The sequence below is a fragment of the Thunnus maccoyii genome, chromosome 20, assembly GCF_910596095.1.
Source record: "Thunnus maccoyii chromosome 20, fThuMac1.1, whole genome shotgun sequence".
NCBI lineage: Eukaryota > Metazoa > Chordata > Actinopteri > Scombriformes > Scombridae > Thunnus > Thunnus maccoyii.
This window is the reverse complement of record NC_056552.1, coordinates 17,919,611-17,940,764: the sequence shown is the minus strand read 5'-3', so window position 1 is coordinate 17,940,764 and position 21,154 is coordinate 17,919,611. Positions and strand designations below refer to the sequence as shown.

General features: G+C 45.4%; 1 protein-coding gene across 17 annotated transcripts in view; it reads right to left on the bottom strand.

Annotated features, from left to right (window-relative positions):
* raraa (retinoic acid receptor, alpha a) overlaps positions 1-21,154 on the bottom strand; it is a 149,884-nt gene that overhangs the window by 33,616 nt on the left and 95,114 nt on the right. The window contains exon 1 of one of the 17 annotated variants that reach the window (XM_042397279.1): positions 9,033-10,075. The exons of the other annotated variants lie outside the window; for them this stretch is intronic. Coding sequence (XP_042253213.1) covers positions 9,033-9,210 — 178 coding nt within the window. The 5' untranslated portion in view covers positions 9,211-10,075. Of the gene's footprint in view, positions 1-9,032; positions 10,076-21,154 lie in introns of those variants that run through there. 17 annotated transcript variants of the gene reach the window in all.

Genomic DNA, 21,154 nt, shown 5'->3' with positions numbered 1-21,154 from the left:
TGGGGATTACAGCCATGAAAGGCTTTAGCAAGCATATGTGCAAGAGCGGATTTCTTTTCCTTTCTAGCTTCGAGATGTATGTAGCTATGGAGGTTGATTAGAGGTGAGAAGTGTGCGGGGAAGATGGAGCTGGGTGGCCGAGTTAGCGAGGAGCGCTGTAGGCTAGACTTTCATGTGCAGCGAGGAAAGCCCTCTCTCAGGAACATGGCTGGTCACCACTGCAGCAGAGGGACATGTGTGTAGGTGCATGTGTCTAATCGCTGCATTACATCCAATCCATAATTCATACCTGGGAGGGAAGATTAGTGTTGCCATTCTTGCCTGTAGCCAGAAGGAGCAAATTTGGGCAGCCATGCAGATTGCACGCAAGGTACTTGGTAAAAAGCATCCTAGTTGCCATCCATCTGCCCCGCACTGTTTAACACCTCTATAGCCCAAATGGCTTCATTTCAAGGAAGCTGAAAATGCAATGAGGCTGGACAGTGGAAATAGGTTTTTCCAAGACAACAGGGCCACACACATTAAGGTTATTTAAAAAAAAAAAAAAAAAAAAAAAATTGCTGAAAAAACTGAGAGCATACATGGGGCTTTTGTCTCATGACGCCTGATACGAATGGATAAAGAGATGGACAAGATAAAGACAAATGCTGTAATGTGCTAAATAGGACGGAGATATAGGTCATTCTGTACCAGACTCAATTTGCAAACGCTGGCCTGTTGGCAGCCATTGGATGCAGGCCAAGTCTCCATCAGTCGCACTAGAAAACTAATAATATCAAGTCACCCAGCCAAGTCTCTCTCTCTCTCTGTCAGTTGTCTCCCTTCACTTATTTCCTTGTTCTCTTCCTTTTTGTTCAGAGGAGAAAAGGGCAAAAATCCAGAGGCCAAAAATGACATTAAACCCCCTGAAAGGCTCCACAGAGATTATTGTTTGAAAATGCCAGCTCTCCCGGAGCCCCCCCTTCCTCTCCTGATGCCTGAGATCTCTCTCTCTCTCTCTCTCTCTCGCTCTCTCTCTGTCTCCCCTTCCCTCCCTCTCGTTTTCTTTCAGCCAAGAGGTGCTGACAGCCCAGACACAATAATCCAGCTCAATTGTGGAACCGCCACGGTGGCAGCAGTGCTGTGCAAAAGGTTTCCCACGTATGGCGCGAGGGCAAAGCAGGGTGTCACGTCGTGGCTGTGGCACAAAACAACACCGCTACAAGCATCAGGGCCGGTCACCAGTTACTATGGGGTGCCGTGCTGTGCGACTTGACAACTCTGGTTCAAACTGTTGTCACCTTTTACATTAGTCAGCTCTCTGGCTGGAGCAGAGATGGAGAGGGGGAGAAAGCGCTGGCTATCAAAAGGGCTCTTCTCCTTCTGATTTTATTTCAACAAAGCACAGTGGTGGTTTCCACTCTGATCACATTGCTTTAATTTAGAGACGCCAAACAAAAAGGTGCGTATGTGTGAGCGCAAACGGCACGAAATTCTTGAGAGTAAAAACGGAGGATCTGTGATTTGTGAGCAAAGGCAAAGCAAAAAAGAACAACCGTGAAAGAACAACCAAATAAATAATTTAGTCTCCTGCATCATATCCATGAGCAGAATTGGTGAACAAATGCCCCTCTTCATCCCTCTCTTTCCTACCCTGCCTTCGTTTTTTTAGCGACTATAAAAAGCTTTCCTCAGGTTACTGTTAAAAATCCCGTGGAATAACAGAATGTACCCTCTCCGTTCTAAGTGCCGCATTGCTGCATATTTCCCTATCAGCCCACCCATTTTCCTCAATCTGAAGGAACATCCGGGCCGGAAGGACAGTTGAAAAGACAGACTGGGAATGAGGAATAGAGAAAAAAACATTTATGTGTCTAGTTTCATCCAGAATGGAGGGCTCATGTCATCCTGAAGGCTTTTTCTCATTTTCTCACCCATTGCATTGTCTCTGGGTATGAAATGTTCAGAAAAAGAGCACCAGCAGGCCTTCAACTTAACCCTACGAGGGCTCTTGGCAAATGAACTAACAGCAAAGAGGGCTGTGACATGGCTATTTTTCACAGAACAATGATTGCTCCTCAGCATCTGACAAGAGCACTTAATTATTGTGATATCTACCGAGCAACTATCTCGCTCTCTCAGCCAAGGTACTTCACTAACAATGGCCCAGATAAGACACTACAGGTCGCCCCAAAGGTTAGACAATACGTCTCTATGAAATGAAGGGCCTGCTTGATATCGGAATACCTCCCTTTTAACACACAGTGGCTCTATTCATAAACAGGATCCAGTTGTTTCTCTTTCACCTCTCTTAACCTACACGTGTTCAGAGCTGCTCAGCTACAGGGCATCTCTTGGCTCACACAATGCTAATATCACAAACAGGGTTACAGGGAACAAGCGGCCTGTAACCTGAGCATGCTTGCCTCCTTCAGTTGAACATGCTGTCCTATCCATCACCATCCAACACTACACTCTTCCCTTCCCACCTCCGCCGCACTGTTGGCAGTCTATTTCATCCCGGTCCCAGGTGGGCCTTTAAGAGTCAAATGTCAGAGGCCGGGCTCCAAACAGACACGTAATGAATATGAAATGATTCAGAAGGGCTGTGGGAAAGAGAAGAGAGTGGCGTCCAGACAGGCCGAGCTCCTCTGTCACCAAATGGGGCTGGGTTGAGCCAGGCTGAGCTGGTCTGGGCTAGGGTGATATGAGAGAGAAGCAGAGAGATGATACACAATATGGATATCTAAAGTTACTTAAGAAAGAAGCCTCCATAAATCAAAACATACAGAAAGGACTTGTCTTCTTCCAAATTCGCCCTGTGCGAGTCCTGAGGGCCTGTTAAAGACACCGACACCGGCAACAAAGCGAGGCAAATAAGGACTCCAGTTATTAACCGCAATGAGATCATCTGAAACACTGAGGCATCTCTTCTATCTTAGGAGCAGGACTGCTAGCTTATTAAAAGCACAACAGTAGCCGAGGGGACTTTGTTTTTGTGTGCGCAAATAAATAAGAATAAGTTTGAGTGATTCAGCACTCTCTCTTCTTTCTTGCATAAAACACAAACATGAGCTGGGGCAGAGTGTGCTCTCTTGCGCCTTAGTTAACAACGCTGACTGAGACAGCAGCAACACGGTGCTATTTTTTTACCCAGACAGCAGGAGAACTGCCAGGCTCTTGTATTTTTAGCACACTAACCTCTACCCTATTTTCTTGACTGCCCCACTCTCTAAATAGGAGGGCATTCCATTGTGGTGTGTGTATGTATGTATGTGTGTGTGTGTGAACTACTTGAGGTGTACACAGTTGTCATCCATGTGATGTTAACACAGATCCCCAGAGGGAGACTGAGGATGAGTGTGTTGGTGGAAGCAGCGGCCCTATGCTTTGGCCTGGAGCTAGTGGCCTGAGAGGAAGCGTGGCTGACTGCACAGGAGAGGCTGAGGCAGGCAGTGGCCCTCCGCAACTGATGAAACAAGGCAACATTCCATGTAATCACTCTATATATAGCGGATGCTGGAAAAAGGGGGGTTTGGAGGGCAGGAAATCTTGTAAAATATGAGGAAAAATTAGGGCAGGCGAGCATTAAAGATTAATCGTGACACTGACTGCCCGGCTCAGGCTTGCCATGCGGAGAATGCCACCATGGAGATGGGAAACAGAGAGGGAGAGAGAGATAAAGTGGGAGAGAGAAAGGAGACACTTTGGGAATGAAAATGCCTCGCAGATGAATTCTGGGGTGATGAATGTCCCTGGTTCAATACCCAGATGAATTTATGTGTGTTCCATTATGAGAGGGTGGGGATGAAACATGGAGATAGGGGCAGAGAGATGGGAAGGAGGGAGAGAGAGAGAGAGAGAGAGAGAGAGAGAGAGAGAGAGAGGGAAAGAGAGAGAGAGAGAGAGAGAGAGAGAGAGAGACCTCTCTCAATGTGCTGGTGAGCTAGCCATGCAGAGCCCATTGCGAACAAGCCATCTGTAGAGATAAGTAAAGAAGTGATTACAACAGGCCCAGCTCAATTTCTGACAGTTGACGCTTGACTGCACCCGTAGAGCCGAATTGATTTAAATGAAGAACCTATGAATATTTTAGAGGGTAGAAACCCCCTTTAACCTGAACTGTTTCGATCTCCCTCCCACCCCTGTATATATATGTGTGTGTGTGTGTGTGTGGAATATGTGTGTGTGTGTGTGTAACAGGACAGACACAGGGGAGAATGTAATTATTGATAGTGAGATTACGGTCCTATTGTCACAATGTCTGCAATCAGCTGCCTTCTTTAAGCCCTGATGAATCAATGACACTGCCTGGATCTTTTCTGTCTGCTCTGCTTTGTTCATCAAAGTGGGCTTTGCAGAGTACACCAACCCTTGTTTGGGGATTTAGCGTCAAACCAAACTGGTGTACACTACTCTCTGACTGATGCCTCCGGCTAATTCTCTCTACAAACAAGCTAGGGCCCATCGGTGGGTCTGAGCGTGTGTTTGTGTGCACAAAGGAAAAAAAAAAAGCCTGCACAAAATATGCTGAATTTCTGACATACTCAATATGGAATGACGCTGCAAAATGCCACCGCCGGGAGAAATTAAAGGTTGCCAGTCAGCTGTAGCATTGTTTGTGTGTGTCCAAAAGCCAGTTTCTCTGCCAGTGTTCAAGGTGATGGACCACACCCACTCGTTACACCTTCAAAAAAATGACAGAAACTATGGGCACTGTCACAAAAAAAATAAAATAAAATAAAATAATAAACATGTATCCCTGTTGCTCTTGGTAACCTTGCAGCGTGGTGAACATCCCATTCTGAGGGCATCTCTATAAAAAGGGCAGCAACAGCTTTGAAGGTTGGTGGCAAGGTGCCGTTTTGGGAGCGAGTGATGGCAGGTTGTGAAATGCTGCCCTGCGGCTTTTCCCAGGAGAGCAGAAGCGGCGGTGTTGAACTCCCTTCACCCCTTTGCCATTACAAACATACCTTGATGACAAAATGTGTTATTGATGTTCACCTGAAGGTGAAAGCAGCAGGCGTGTTTCTGTGGACATACTGATCTCGCTCCCTCTCTCCCTCTCTCTCTCTCACACACACACACACACACACACACACACACACACACACACACTAACACACACACAGTGATGATCAGGCTACTAAATCACTGTCGCCATTGGCTGAAAGGGGGTTAGGCAGACGTGGCGCAATATGGAGCCTGCTTGACGCTCTCCCTTTCCAGGAAGAACAGGGGACCTTGTCTGAATGCTGTCCATCTATCCTGCCAGTTCCATCATCGTCAGGATCATCAATGCCCCAGGAGGAAAGGCCCATTCTCTCATCAGTGTGTCCGTGTGCGTGGACATAAAAGAGCATGCAGAAGATATTATAAGGCTCAGGGACTTGGCACTGACATAAAGGTCAAACACTGCAGTTCAGGAATATTAACGTCTGGGATTTGCATTACTGCTTTATGTCAATAAAGTCTCAAGTTGTAATTTTGCTTAAGTTGTAAGCAGCTTTGCCAAGAAACCCTGAGTGGATTGATCAAGAAAATAAATTTGGTACTTTATGTTCTGCAATTATAGATGACCCCTTTCTCCAGCTGTTTATGACAGCAAAAGCCCTTCAATGTCAGAAACTGACAGTACTTCAGCCAATTCTGTTTAGGGACAGGACGAGCAGCTCTCTGTTTATGCTCTTTTGTTCATGTTTATTCCCAATTCTCTGCATACACTTGCCAAATAAAATGTGCATTTATAAATAAAGGGGGGGAGGAAGTGATCTTCACAGCTCTTTTGCAAGGCCAGCACCAATCTGCTGGCCAGCATAAAGTCCAAACACATTACCCACAGTTTTCCATGTTGCTGCTTAACAGCACAAAAAATTAAGGACGCGTTGCTGCGTTGTCTGATGCTGCAGTCTCTCAGAAAGCCAAACATGAGACCACATGGGTTTGCGCTTCACCAGCTAAGCTCAAACTTTCTTGCTTTCGTCTCTTCAGAAAAAAAAAAAAAAAAAAAAAATCCAGTCCAACTAACCTCCCCCTTCATCATCGCCCAAAATTGCTCCTGCTCTTACAGTCTGTTGCACCGAAAAACAATAAAATACCATCTGTTTTTTCTTGGGCCTCGTCTCCTGCTAGGCAAAAGGACTTCCGCACTTAAATACCACATGAGTCAGATTAAGCTGCCAGTCACTTGCCCCTCAGACACACAGCGTTCATGTCCAATAGCCCACTCGGCAGCCCCAGCCCTCAGAAGACAAACTAGCCAAGGCTTCGCCCCTTCTCTCTGCCTCGTCTACTCTCTCTGGAAATCCCTGGTGACCGCTTTCTTTCGTACTGTGGACAGCCTGGGAAAAAAAACAAAAGAGCAAGAAGCCTATGGGCTGGTGAGCTTTTGAGCCCACCATGCAATCCCCCTTTCCTTCATACCCCCCATTTTTTTTAGTGTGTGACAGTCATGTGAACAAGGCCATGCACATTCTTTCATGCATGAGCCCATAATTGCTGTAAGCATTCTGACAGGCACTCAGTGAAAAATCAAGTGTGTTTAATCTGCAAGACCAGAGCTTTTTTTTTTTTTTTTCACCATAAAGACTCAGCATTGTTGCTCTGCATATAACCAGATTACAAGTGACTAGCTGACACTAGCCTGTGACTCAGCAAACCTGCGCTGACAGCAGCTGGATGGAAACAGTCGAATAACTTAAGTGGCAGTCTGCATCTTTAAAAAAAAAACTAATAACATCAGGGATGAAGCGTCCATATGATCTGGATTTGTGCCCAGCCACTTAATGGGTCCAGGAGGCCGTTTTAGGCCAGATTCACTTCAGCGAAGATGTCACTGAGTGCACTCTTAGAGCCAGAGAGCTCGTCTGTGAAGCCTATAATGAATAGTTAGAGCCAGTGTGGAGAGGTTGAAAAAACAGAAGACCAAAAAGGGGAAAAAAAAAAACTGAGGGGGGTAAAAAAAACTCCACCCGCAATCTGTTTCCAAACCCACGTGCAGAGGATAACATACCGAGAGACTACAGTCTGTGAAGTTTGTATTTGAAAAAAAAAAAAAAAAAAAGAAGAAAAAAAAAAAAGTGCAGAAACAGATAAAGCCAGCAGATGTTTTTGGGATTGTCTCGTGCTTTTGAGCCTGGCTGGTTTGGATTCCTGCTCAAGAGCGGGAGGCGAAGAGAGAAATCTTGCTCTGTTTTGTCTGTTGTGTTTTCTACCCCTATGATCCAATAAACCTCCGAGCCACGTGATGACACTAACGGATGTTGCGCCTCTCTACTCTACACCCCCACCCCCACCGCTCCTCGGTTGTGCACTAAATTTTTTATTACATTCAAGCAGTAAGGCAAAGAGCAGCTATGCTACCCCCCACTCACTCACTCACCCACCCACCCACCCACCCACACACACACACACACACACACTCCCCCTGCAACTCCTCCGTTGAGCAAAACAATGTGGAGTCGAGTAAGGGATCAGAGGTCTTTTCCTGGGCCAAACCCCCACAGTCTGCCTCAGATAAGCTCACATGGTTTGAATCAATGCTGCCACTAGAGCTTTAGTGGGCCAATTCGATAAATACTATCAAGCTCGCTTGGATATCTGCTTTGAAAAATGTATGTGAATTGTCCTTGTAGTCGGGAGGCATTTCTAATCTCATCTGACTTGGTGAAAACAAGCTGTGAAAAAGACGAAAGAGAGGGAGAGGAGCAACATCGCAAACAGAACTGTTTTTCAATGTGTTTGTTGTTGCTGCCAAACATTAAAAATTCTTGTTTAAATTTCCCTTTGTCGTGTGTTTCTATAGTCTTGAGACGAGGAGGAAATTGGCCCTTAAGAGCCTGTGGAGATTCCTGCCTTTTTACGCTCCTTCAGCTGTGAAAGACAACAGAGCTATCTCTTCTATAAAGGCCTGCTCCAGCTTTGTGCAGAGCAGCTCCTTTGAGGTAAAGAATGGGACGGGACTCTGTGATACTTTGTTGTTTGCAATTTAACTCTCTCTTATTAAGGCAGATACAGTATCAATAAACTAAAAACCTCCCATGCGAACCCCCCTCCAAGAAAGCTACTACATCCAACACACACAGACACACACACACAATCACTAAAGTCTCGCTGAGATTTTAAAAGCTCTATGAGACACTGCCATGCTATTTATAGACATGGCAGAAAGCCTGTCATCCTCACTCAATGGCACATAGGACAACAAGCATTCATTCCTGGGTGCATTTATTACGATTTAAATATTTATTCTAACGTTTATGCTCTCACAGAAGACGTTAGGATATTGAGATAAATACATAAAACTCAAATGTTAGAAAAAAAAAGCACACTTTGTTCTAATGTTTCCCAAGCTTTACTAAATATAAACCACAGGTCAAAATACTTTTAAATGAGTTTGGGGACTTATTGGAACATTCATCAGAGAGGACTGTCCAGTTTAAGGCCAGTGTTGCTCAGGAACTGTGGCCTTGTGGGTGCAGCTATCCAGATTACCAGAGGAACGTACGAGAGGGATAACACTGGCAGGAAAAGTTTGATCTGATTAATGCTGGCATGACTTCCAAAAAAAAAAAAAAAACCCTTGTTTACATGAAGTGCATATTTCAGGAACGCGAAAGCTTTGGATAACGTGGCCTGGATCAGAGCGCCGCAGTCTCGCCAAGGGTTTTCTCAGAGAAAAATAACCCAACCTGGACGCATACTGAGGCAGAGAAGAGAGAGAGAGAGAAGCCGAAAGTGGGTCAAGTATATATAATGCAGTTATGAAGCTGTCAACATGCAACGCTGTTTGCCGCATATTATGTGGTTTCAATTATTTAAATAATAAAGTCTGGAGACGCATAGATAAAAGGTCTTATAATAACGATTTTTGTCGCGAGTGTGTGTGAGATAATAAAACCATGAAAAAAAATAGAAAACGCGACATTTATATGGGCTATAAATACACACACAGACACACACACACACACACACACATATATATATAAACATGGTGGCTTCAACTTCCTCCTAATAAGTGAAATGAAGTTGAAGAGGCAGGAAAAGGCACCTACAGTGATTGGAGCCGTTCCAGTGCTGGTTCCTGATGGACGTGCTGTAGGGATGGGGCGCTCCGGGCACCAGTCCTTTCTCTGGGATCAAGCATCCTCTGCTCTGGTTGTAGTAATCCATCATTAAAAACGGGTTCGGGCTGGGATTCAGTCCCACAACGTCCACACTCTCATACATCATACGAAGCAGGACGAAAGCGGGGGATTATTATCAAAAAACGAACTATTGTCGCGCACTTAGGGGGCAGGATCACACGAGCCTTGTGGTGCTCAGCTCGCCACCGGCGGAGGTAGAAACTGAAGGGGGCCAAACGGGGGGAAAAAACTGCATTAAAATCGAAGGAAAAGTGATACATCCAAACACAGTGGGGACATCTCAGTATTTGGCATCTTCTGTTTGGTTTTTTTTTTGGCGCTGTATTGATCGAAAACCACACCGAGGAGTGAATCAGTGCCTCAAATAGCCTAGTCGGCTGCGCTCAATTTGAAAACATAATTTAAAAGAGCAGTCTGCATGGTGTCCGGCGCAGGAGCACGGCTTAGAATATGCACATAATAAAAATAATAATAAAAAAAAATAAATCGACCCGAATAACTTCAGCAGAATATATAGGTCCTGTCGGCCTTGCTCAAACAGAGAGCAACATTTGAGGCTGTATCCACACCACAGAGAGGAAAAATAAGCCGAATAAAATCCCAAGAAAGGAGAACACAAATCTCCTAAATCCGTGTCGGTAACACAGGGAAATTATCGATGGGATGAAGACGCAAATATCAAGAGAGGAAATCCCTTCTAGTTGCAGTTTGTCCTTTTGGTTTCGGTCGGTTGTCCCGTTTGCGCCCGCCGTGGGTGGACTCCTGTCAGCCCCGTCAATGAACCGGTGTCCCTCCGTGCGCTACAGCAACCGGCGGCTTCCCCTCGATCAGACGCTGCTCTCTAATATCCAGGTTCGCGTGAAACATGCAGCACCGCCTTGTTTGTATTTGGAGAGAGAAGCTTGAATCATTCCCACACCGAATCCTGCTACTATCATGTTCTGCACAAATGTGACACGGCACAGCAGCTGAGGGCTTTGGCTCCACCTCCGCCAGGCTCTTTTTCTTTTTTTTCCTCTCTCTCTCTCTCTCTCTCTCTCTCTCTCTCTCTCTTTCTCCCCTCGGTCTCTTTTCATGCGTTGCTCCTCCTACGTTTAACCCCTTCAGGGACGTCACCATGGATCTCCCTCTCTCTCCCTCTCTCCAAACATCGACCCTGCATGGGACTGTGTGAAGGGGGGAGCCCGCCGCCCTCCCTCAAATTTAGGTGCGGGGGGCTTTAAATAGAAATGTATTTGAGGACGTGATTAAGTTATATAAGCTCAGTAATGAGTCTTTCATATCTTTACAGGGAGTTCATGGACATAATGAGTGCTGCACCACACTGTATCTCTCCTCTTTTTTCCTGGAAGTTCCCGTCTATGTTCTCACTCTTCATTTGGGCTCCTCCTTCCAACTAATTTGACCCTTTCCCCCATGCTCTCATCAGTCCCTACCCTCCGATTTTTTCTTCTCCCCCAGCCGCTGTCTCCCTAATTTGCCTAATGCTATGCGCCTGAACTTTTCCTGAACCCAGGGAAGTAGGCAGCCTCACCTCCTGGTGACCCACTGGCTGACTCGGATTCGCCTCTCTGGCTCGCTCTCATCCCACATTATTCAAGGTTTCCCACCTTGTACACTCAGTGTAACACCATTACACTTTTCCTCAAGTGCTGCCCGGAGAGGCGCCTCACTTTCCCTCCAGCACACATAAAAGTAACAAAAGTGGCAAAGTCACTGAGTCAAGGTAAGTGACACTTCACTTTTGTCACAGTGTAGTTAAAGTCCAGGAAGTTGTTTTGCTCCAGAGTTACATCACCTCCCTAATAAAAATGTTACTCCACCTTTATGCTGCAACATTCCATGCAACATTGTTGCAACTTGTTATGCAAACATGTGTCATGTGTCATCTGCAGGCCTCCGGTCTGTGCCAAGGCTATCACAGCACAGCTACAAACAAAGGTGTGAATATTTCCTCTTCAAAGTCAGGTGATGCAAATATCAGTGCTGAAAAAGCAGAGCGAAGTCCAACAAACACAAACATCACCGGTCTATGTTGACAGGGAAAACTGAGCTTTTCAAAAACACTGATTGTCATGTGATCTGGAGTACAGCTGCTGGCTCAAATTGCCTGTGTATGCTCACTGGCAAAGATTAAGGCCAAGCACCCGCTAGTCATCATGTTGTTGGGGGGCATTTCACATTACACATGTATCTTTTTATATATTTGACTGGCCAGAGTGAAAATCTGGCTCATTTAACCTCACACAGTCAAAGACAACATATGAAAATATTAAGCCTGTTTCATTATAATTGGGACGTTCCAGACGAGGTCAAAGGAGAGAAGACTGAGCTGCAGATTCTTAAAACTTGTTGTTGACAGAAAAATCACGCTGTCCCTTCCTGTTGTCCAGTGGAAACATGGGCTTAAGCAATTTTCTACTACTCTGGTGTTTTAGTGAGGATGTGAAACATGAAAAAATGACGTGAAAATTAAATGAAAATGAAACAGAAAACCTTTGATACATAAACAGCCTTTTTCGAACATATCCACATTAATATGGACGTGGTCAACAAAAAAACAAAAAAAACCTGTGTGAATTGTGTTGTAAACTACACCACTGCCTGAACAATACCTCTCCTCCCCCCACTTTCCCTGCACCTGAGCCACAGGCCACAGCTGGGTCTGACCAACACGGTTTTTGAGAGGGATTATCTGCATGGAGCCTGGCAGGGGGGCTTGGCCTGCTCCGCCCCTACTGACTGTGACACTTATTTAATGCAGGCCCCAGTGTGTTTACCCTGCCTGATAAGAGCCCGATGTGCAGGCCTGGGCCACGGCGACCCCTTGCCTGCACTGATAGCGCAGCCACACATTCCTTGACAGGATTAGCCCTATGAGTAATGGCTGTCAGAAAATGCTAATTTTTCCAGGCTCTGTTTTCTTCTGCAAGAGGAGAGCATTCATCCTCGGGTAATACCCTGTGATTGCATAGAACAAGCTAAGAGATAACAGATTGTTGATCATTGCTTATAACAGAGAGGGAGGGAAAAATACAAGATTAGACCTGAAAAAAAGTCGTTTTCCCACAGCCTCTAACATTTATTTTTAAACTAAAAAAAATCACTTTGTCATGCTTAAAAAGAAGTGAATATATCCAGGCATATAATGAGGAGAGAGAAAGGGAAATAGGGACAGTAGACAGTTGGGGAAATGGGTGCACGTCAAGGGAGAAATGAGCGCTGGTTTAGTTTCAGATGGTGTCCGATCTGTACTGCTGTCCTTTTTTTGACCAGAGTCGATGTGAAACTGACATATGCATACACGTAATATGTGCGCAAGTGCTTGGATACAAACTCAACAACCGGTGCCATGCATGGCGGAGAAATAAAGGTGGTCAGTGGTCTTTATTGCATCTTAACGACTGTGTATCGACAAAGTAGAAAGAAAATAAGAGCCACAAGAGGTTCAGCCTACATTAAAACCGCAGTCCAGGTGGCTGTTCTTGTTCTCTCAATAAGCGCCACACTCCTGAGTGCATGGAAAAGTACTCTGGCTCAGAGCAAAGCCAGAGAGAATGAGATTGTGTCTCAATCTCCTCAATCGTCACTGAGAGGCGAGTCTCGCTTGTGTGGCTTGGACTTGCATAAAGTCCAAGCAAACCGACGGAGGGGCCTGATTAAAGCACCAATCAGACATGGAGGCCTCACAGAAATAGATGGTTATGTAACTGCAAATAATAGAGGGACACCACGAGCGGTAAACATAGCATCCTTGATTTGGAGCAAAGCTGGAACTGAGAGTCCGGTGGAGAAATGGGGGAGGGAGAAGGGGGGGGGGGAGAGAGAGGGAAGAAGGGTTTTTAGGAGGGAATTCAAAGAGTTTTATGAGCGAAGGCGGAGAGGAGATTGCTGGCTGGACCTTGAGGGTGTCAAGCTATTTTTACTGCCCTCACTCTCCTCCTTTCTTCAGCCCAATCAGGGGTGTTAGGAAGCTGTAAAGAGTGTTCCCCTTGCCATCCCCCCCCCCCACCCCCAAGGAGATGAGCCGACAGGTTAGAACAAACAATAGGTCGTTATGTCATTTGGATTATTGTGTGTGGTAAAAAAGAGGAGGAAGAGCGCCTTCTTCTCTGCAAACGCACAAACCCGAGCTCACAGTGGCTGAGCGGATCTCGGTTGAGCTAATGAGCCAGAGTTTGTGTTAAATGTTCAGCAGATTCTGGAGAGGATCCATCAACATCTGCAATCAGCTGTCCCCTGACTCTTGTGTTCCTGCACACTGGAGATCCTTTTTTTTTTTTCCTCCATGGCTATGAACACTTCCTGCACAGTGTGTACTTTACTGGAGTGGACAAATCTAAACAGAACGAAATCAAATTGTCAAAAAGTCATGAAAAAGCAGGCTGAGCTCTGGTTGGCCTGGAGACACTAAACAGAGTAAAAGGCTTAGGAAAAAACAGATCAGACCTGCCGTATCGCTCGGACAACACTTGGCTTGGGTAAAAGCCATCTCCTGACAAGATAAGGCCAGACATGTTTGAGTTAGAATGGCCCGGGACTAATTTTAGAGTTCCTGTCTGCCTTAGCGGCTACTACACACACACACACAGGCACTCATGCTACACCTCCCCCCCGAGCTCTCCTGCACATGTGCCAGCAGATGGCTAATGCCCAGACGATAAAGAAGTTTGGGGCAAGCCTCGGCAAAGCTTTCTATCTTTCTTAAATCTTTCCAGCAACCTAATAAAGCAGCACAGCGGGGAGAGACGACGAGAGAAATACAGAGGGGAAGCACTTTGAGGAGTTGAAATGTGTCCTAATTCGGGAGGCAACAAGAGACAGTAAGACAGTGATTGCGTCTGTCCAGGTCTCTGTCACGCTGTGGGGTAAAACATGCTGTCTGCCTCTCAGCAGCATTATCCCACGACTGATGATCAGCACCATAATCCACCCCCACCCCCACCACTGGCATGGTCCCAGCAACCAACTTCCTCATGCCACTCGCTTACCAGGATCGCATCACCCATCAATACGTGTCTGTTTATCTGTGTGTGCGCGCGCCTTGGTGCATGTTTAAGTCTACCCGAAACTCCACGAACCTGTCTGTTACAACTCCGCTCCCTTTGCTGCCATTACGGTTTCTGTGTGTATGTGTGTGTATTTGTTTGCACAGCTGGTTTTGTGCAGCCCGTACAGGCAGCACCAGCCAAACCCAACAGCTGTGCTCCCCGACAGCGAGCCAATGTGTAATGAGGGCCCGACCCTTCGATGTGAGAACAAGCTGCAGTTATCGATGTACACTGCACCGCTTCCACCTCTTTCTGTCAATCTACTGGATACAGACGCACACACACACACACACCCATATACACTAAAAGCTTGACCCAAAGTCAAACTGTTCTATAGATCTCTGCATTGCTGCTTTGCTATCCTCTGTGTGTGTGTGTGTGTGTGTGTGTGTCTTTTCTAAAAAGACCCTCTTAGAGGCTGCAGGGATCTTTGTGAAAGCTACACCCCCCCGTCATTATCCCTTTAATGTCCCTCCGACAGCAGATTCCAGCATTTATGGTACAGGCCTATATCTCTGCCCATAAAGCCTTTTATTGTTTAGCCCCGCTCTATGGTGGCCGTAACCTGGTTTTCCCATTTTTTATGGGGACCTTCACTATATCACAGGGGGGAGGACAAAGCTGCCCACCATCGGTGTTTACCAAAGTATGGCCCACTCATAAATCCATCATGGCCGGCAGCATTCTGGAAATACCTCAGCAGAGGGAGAGGAAGACAGAGAGAGGAGGGGGAGGAGACATAGCTTATTGTATAGCTTGTAATCGTCCACACTCTATGGCCTTGAGTTAGAGAGCCCATCTCCGCAATGATCATTAGGTCTATGTTCCTTTGCACCGAGTCCATCACTCAGCAAATCAAGAGAAAATTGCTATGGATGTTACCCTGGAGGGAGGATATCTCAATATCAGTCATCCAGGACTTGGAATGGCCCCCATTAGCTGTCAGGAGCAGGGAGATGTTTAGTACATAGGAACGGACACACCGCTAATTCTATTAGGAAAGACAAGAGGGACAGAGGACGAAACAGAGAGCAAAACAGCAACCGAGAGAGCAGGCAGAGGAGACAAAGACTGACAGAAACGTTTATGAAGTCAAAAGAGTAAAACATGATATTCAGTTGGGATAAACAAATCAATGGATCATGGTCAGAGGAAGAAGATGTTAGTTTCGAAGGAGAAATGGGGATTTCTTCAATCTGCCATCTCAGTGATATATTGGACAATGAATCCAATTTTGAATTGTGTTTTTTTTACAATGAATCCCAGCAATACTTCATAAATTTAAAAACTGAAACATATTTTTAAAACATGAACAATGCACAAATACTGCCATGGCTACTCACATAGAAAACACACAAAGGGGTGCTCCAGGCATTTAGTGCTGCACTCCCATAGAGTTTGCGGAACTTGCAAGAGACAGATTTAAAAAAGAATGGTAGAAAATTGATGCAGCAGACATTTAGATATCATTATTTTTAGTCCCTAGTATAGGTCAAACTCCAAAAACACTGGACTGGATGAATACTGCAATTCAAAAGCATCTTTCATTAAATCTTCCCTGACTTGTAAACACCCATGTTTTTCAAATGCAGGGTTTCTGTAGTCTTTTGTGGTCTCTATGTTTTTTTGACTTGACAAAGCTCCCTCAAGAACTCCTTTAAGTTAGCCAGTTATTTGGAGAAAGCCTGGAAAATAAAGAAAAAAGCCCTCTATCAGAATGAAAATTAAGATTGTAGCAAAAGCTTGTTCTTTACTCTACTGTCATTCTGTTCACAAAACATATTTTACCTGAAATGATGTAGATATATGTGTAATGTAACTGATGCTTTCCTTTTGGTTTTGTAACATTAAAGTGTCTTACTGTATTTTTGATATCTGACATATATTGGCTGTCGAATTTTTGGTATGACAATGAAATTAAAAAAATAGGTGACTATGTGACTACTTCAAGAGTAATAAGTATAGAGTACAGTCTGAGGAAAGAGATGATCTGCTGCAAGAAAGCACACGGTGAGAGAAAAGGAGGGAGCCGAGTTGAAGAGGCTGGCAGGGCTAGGAGCTCTATCCACACCTCCGCTCTACCAGAACTAACTCAGAAATTAGCATCACTGATGTAATTACAGCTCAACCTACATTCTGTTTTATTTATGTATGATACCATTCATTTCTCCGTTTCCTGTAATCCAGGTTCTTGACCGCAGCTTTGCTCTTGTGGCCTTAACTCAGAGTTCACGAGAAAGACAGACGGAGTGGGAAAAAAAAACGGGGCAGCGAGGAAAATCATAAAAAGCCGTCTTCTCATCAAAACAGTCTTTCGGGCTTTGATTTTGCCTATGTTGCCTGATTCGAGCTGTTTCATCTCCCTCTAACAGAGATCTTAGGCACTGCTGTCGGGGTGTCGAGGCACCATGTTTTAACCCCCCCCCCCCCCTCCCTCCCCTCCACAGTATTTTCCTCTCTCCCAACCTCCCCTTCGCTGCTTTCACTCTCTCCAGTTTTTGAAGTGCTGCAGAGGGCCGATTTCCCGTTTTCCATTCAGAAGTGTGATGCTCGGGGTGGCCTGGAGGGGATATGAGAGGAGGTGGCGGAGGGGGGGGGGGGGGGGGGGGGGAGGGGGGTTAGTGGTTCGCTTTAAGTGGATTGCCCTCAGTCTTGTTGTGCCCAGCCCAAAGCATTATAACGCCTCGCCGAGTGACCTCCACTTGAGTGGTGCCCCTAACACCGGCAGCCGGGCAGGGCACGCTGATTGTTGTGCTTAGTACAAAGACCGAATGTGTGCCACGAACCACACAGAGGTTGGATAACTGCAGGCTGAATGTGCAGTCAACACTCATTGAAACACTCATAGTGTGTTTGTGTGTGTGCACGTGTGTGTGTGTGTGTGCGTGTGTGCGATACAGTTCTAATCCTTGCGCTTCCATAAAACTGACTGCTCTCTCCTGGATGCACGCACGGGCTTCTGGCATCCTGCTTTTTCATGTTTTTCAAGTGTGTGCGTGTCTGTGTCCGTGCAACGTTCCCGCCAAGCGATGTGAAATGTACAAAAGTGCCGAGCTGGTTCAGATGTTAATGAAACATGTGAAATCCTCTGCTTAGCCAGCAAGTTGGGATCTGGGGACAACAAAAGGCCCTCGGGAGAGCAACAGACTGCCGTGGCTCAGAGCATGACAAATGCCCCTGCCATCGTCACCACTGTGGCCCCTGTTGCCCTGCCTTTTATAGAGAGGTTGGGGGGGGAGGCTGGCGATAGTGAATCTGCCTCATTCTAACCTGGGGAGGGGAGAGCAGGAGGAGGGTTAATGGAATGGATGACTCCGCCACATTAAAAGAGAAGAGAGCGGAGCGATGACAGTGAGGGAGGAGGAGTCATCAGCATTTCAAAAGAATGGGGCGCAGGGAATGTAGATGGAGCAGCTACTCCCCTTTCTCTGCCATCTCTCACCCCCCTCCCCGTTACTGTCCACCACACACCCCACCCCAGCCCTAGTGTGTGTGTATATATATGTATGCATATGTGATATATATGTGTGTGTGTGTGTCTGTGTTAAAGTGTATGAAAGAGAGGATTTAATTGGATGAGAGGCAGCCCTCCTTACCCACAAGTCCCAGAGGTGCACGTGGGTCAACTTCATCTGGGAGCTGAGGACACTGAAAAGTGACCTATCAGAGTTACACATTTTCATTGTGCAGCGCACTGTTTCTGCAGTCAAAAGCTACAGGCAGCAGAAAAGATGTTCATTCTTTGTCAGGCGAGGCAACAAACTCAGAGAAGTGCCGTGAAAATTGATATCAATGTCAAACTTTTTTTCTTCAGGGCATGGTTTGCCCCACCCTTGATATTTAGGCAGTATTGCAAAAACAAACACGGGGGAAAATACAGAACTACTGAAAACCCAACCGACATCACATGGCTTATCATATGCCAAAATATGCACGTGCATCTGTCAACACAGAGCGACTGCTGTGCTGTTGCTCAACAATGTTACATATATCCTCAAGGACATCTCAGTGACTTCAAATAAGCATCTACATTTGTAAGTATAGCTGGCGCAAGACGTGCATTTTTAATAAACCTACAGATGGAGAAAGTTATAACAGAGATACCCCGTCACTGTTTTTTATTTCATAGGGAATAAGTTAAAGAAAAAACTTTTTTCCACCTTTGCAGTGGGGCCTATAACTTCAGCACTCCATCTGTGACAAAACTTCCAAGAGTTAAAGAAAAAAAAAGACACACAGAAGGGCTTTGGGCTGATATAAATAAGGCTCGGCAGTCACTATGGCTACCCAAACCATCTGTGTTGTGAACCCGTAGAGAGGGGAGTGTCTCCAATAGTAAGTAAATAGGGTAATACAAAAAGTGAATGGCTCAGAAGGGCAGATCATTAGCTGGCCACATCTTACCATTCTCTGTGTGATACCAGGACAGGAGGGGGGTTGATACATGAAAAAAGAAGCCTGATAATATTTAACCAGTGGAGATCTATCATCAATCTGGGCTCACTCCCCCCACACACCATCAGTCCTCACCCCCAGCTCTGGCCTATTGTCATTCAGACCCTGGCTCCCTTTCACTCCTTATTCAATATTTTTGAGCCATTGTTCCATCTTACATGCCCCCTCTGAACTACATTACTTTTCCCACTCAGTGGTGAAAGGAGAGGGGCAACAGCCAGAAAAAACACAATATGTTATAGTGTCAGGAGTAACAAAAACGTCAGCCGGCCATGGCAAAAGTCTGGCTTTTTGCATGCATTCTCAAGTGCAAACTCCAGGCAGAAGCATGCACGCCATCACACTTTCTATCCTTGTACTTGCACACACACACACACACACTCTTTCTCCCTCCTTCTGTCTCCGCACAAACACACAGAATGACCCTGTGGGCTTTACTGGGCTCTTTGAATGAAAAAGAGAATTCATTTATCCGACTCATCTTCGCCGCACCTCACAGCACCTTTTAAAAACACTCTTTATTCCTTGCTAACGCTAAAGCTGTACCTTACTGACAGCATGATGGAGAGCCCCATTCAGTCTCCCTCTCTACCCTCCCTTTATTATTCTTTCTTTCTCTGCCATCTCTGGAGCTTCTCCCGTCTTTCCATCCTCGCTGCCAACAGTCCTTGAAGAAAAGTGAAGGCTAAGCTTCAGTGACGATGTAAGAAACTGTAGGTCTGTGTGGATCTGTGTGTCTGTGTGTGTGTGTGTGTGTGTGTGTGTCAGTGTGTGTCTTGGGGTGTTTTGGCATGGATCCCTGTGTATCAGTGTTTGCATGTTTAATCAGAAAAAAAGGTGCCACAGTAAAACGTGTAAAAAGGTGCGGGGGGAGTTCACAGATGAGCTTGCTCATGTGTGGAGGTGAGAACAGGAGTGCCAGGGGCTGCTGGGAGGCCTGGCATGTCAGAGCTCATCAGGACTTAACAAAATCATCCTTCAGAACCCATCAATATTCAGATCGCTATTCTCTCGTGTCTTTCACTCTTCCCTGTACGTAACTATTTCCACTTTTTCTTCTCTGTCCTGTAGTTCTGATGATATAAACCGCAGATATTGCACATTTGCTCAACCAGGAGAGATGCTACAGTGTAAATGTGTTGTGTTGTCCTTGCACGTAACATATACACCTGTCAGCTGCATCGTCGGTGTAGCTTTATATCTTTGTCTTTGCTCTTGCATTGCTTTAGATTGATCGAATAATCTTAGCCGTTTTATCTCCCGCTGAGTTTATAAAGTTTTACACGGTGTATCATTCCATGTGAGACGTTTAGATTCATGCATTTACAATTAGTGCATTTCATCCCCCCCCCTCTCTCTCCCCTATAAATAAAACACAAAATGAGATTTAAATCATCTCAAAAGTCACTTTACAAGGTTTTAAAAATGTATTTTAAAACATGGTTGTGTTTGCATTGAGTAAACAAGGGATGATGCATATTTCAGTTAGCGCAAAGCTAGGCATCAGGCTGACTCTAGACTACATTTGACCAGAGGTGTGCATGCTCTCAGGTCTGTGTGTTTATCTGCTGTAGTTTCTATGCAACCAAGCAGACATCAACAGCAAAGCCTCTAACCTAGTTGGCCAAGAGCCCATTTCTTTCTCTCTCTCTCTCTCTCTCTCTCTCTCTCTCTCTCTCTTTCTCTTTCTCTGGGTGGATCATTCATCACTCTTTCCCCCCATGCAGCATCCTGGTCTACAATATTAGCCTCAACAATACAGCTGTTTCTTCTGATAAGGATCACGCTCATAACAAGTTTGATTCAAGACTCTGGAGAGAAAAAAATAAAACAATGAATAAAATATCTATAGAGGAGGAGTTGACTTCAGCCATGGTACAGAAAACAAATAAAGGGTTGCTGTGCCAAGCTGTTTCACAGTCATAAAGAAAAAGGAAAAAGCTGCTCGTGTAACAGTTTCGCCACTGTTGCCATTTCTTGACACTTCAGCAGGTATATATTTATTCTGAGATCAAGTGTATCAAAATGTAATGGATGGGAAGGCCCCAAAACCAGATATCGATGTAGTACCCGTCTGGCTATCTGAAGAGCAGATCTGGTAGTACAAGAGGACGCAGCAATTAGTAGTTGGTTGATTAGAAAAGGTAAGAGGATTTAATGGTTGTGAGATAAAAGTAATCTATTGCTAAGCCTTCTGGAGGTGCATGTTGTGGGTCTAATTCAACAAAACATCTGTGATGAGAGGTGCTGCCACCTCCTCCTCCCCCCAACACCATCACTCCTCTCCCTTTAACAATTACACCAGATTCTTGTGTTGTTGCTTGACTTATCAGCTTAAGGGTGAGGAATCTCCTGCATTGGTAATTAAAGGTGTTTTGAAATTGATTTTGTAACAACTTTGACACAAGAGTAGTGATGGTCCAGGGGCCATATACAATACATGATGTTCAAAAATGTACCAGCATGTACTGTGATGACTAACGGTTTCTACACTTCCCTCCTTTAACTGTAACTTCCCTATAT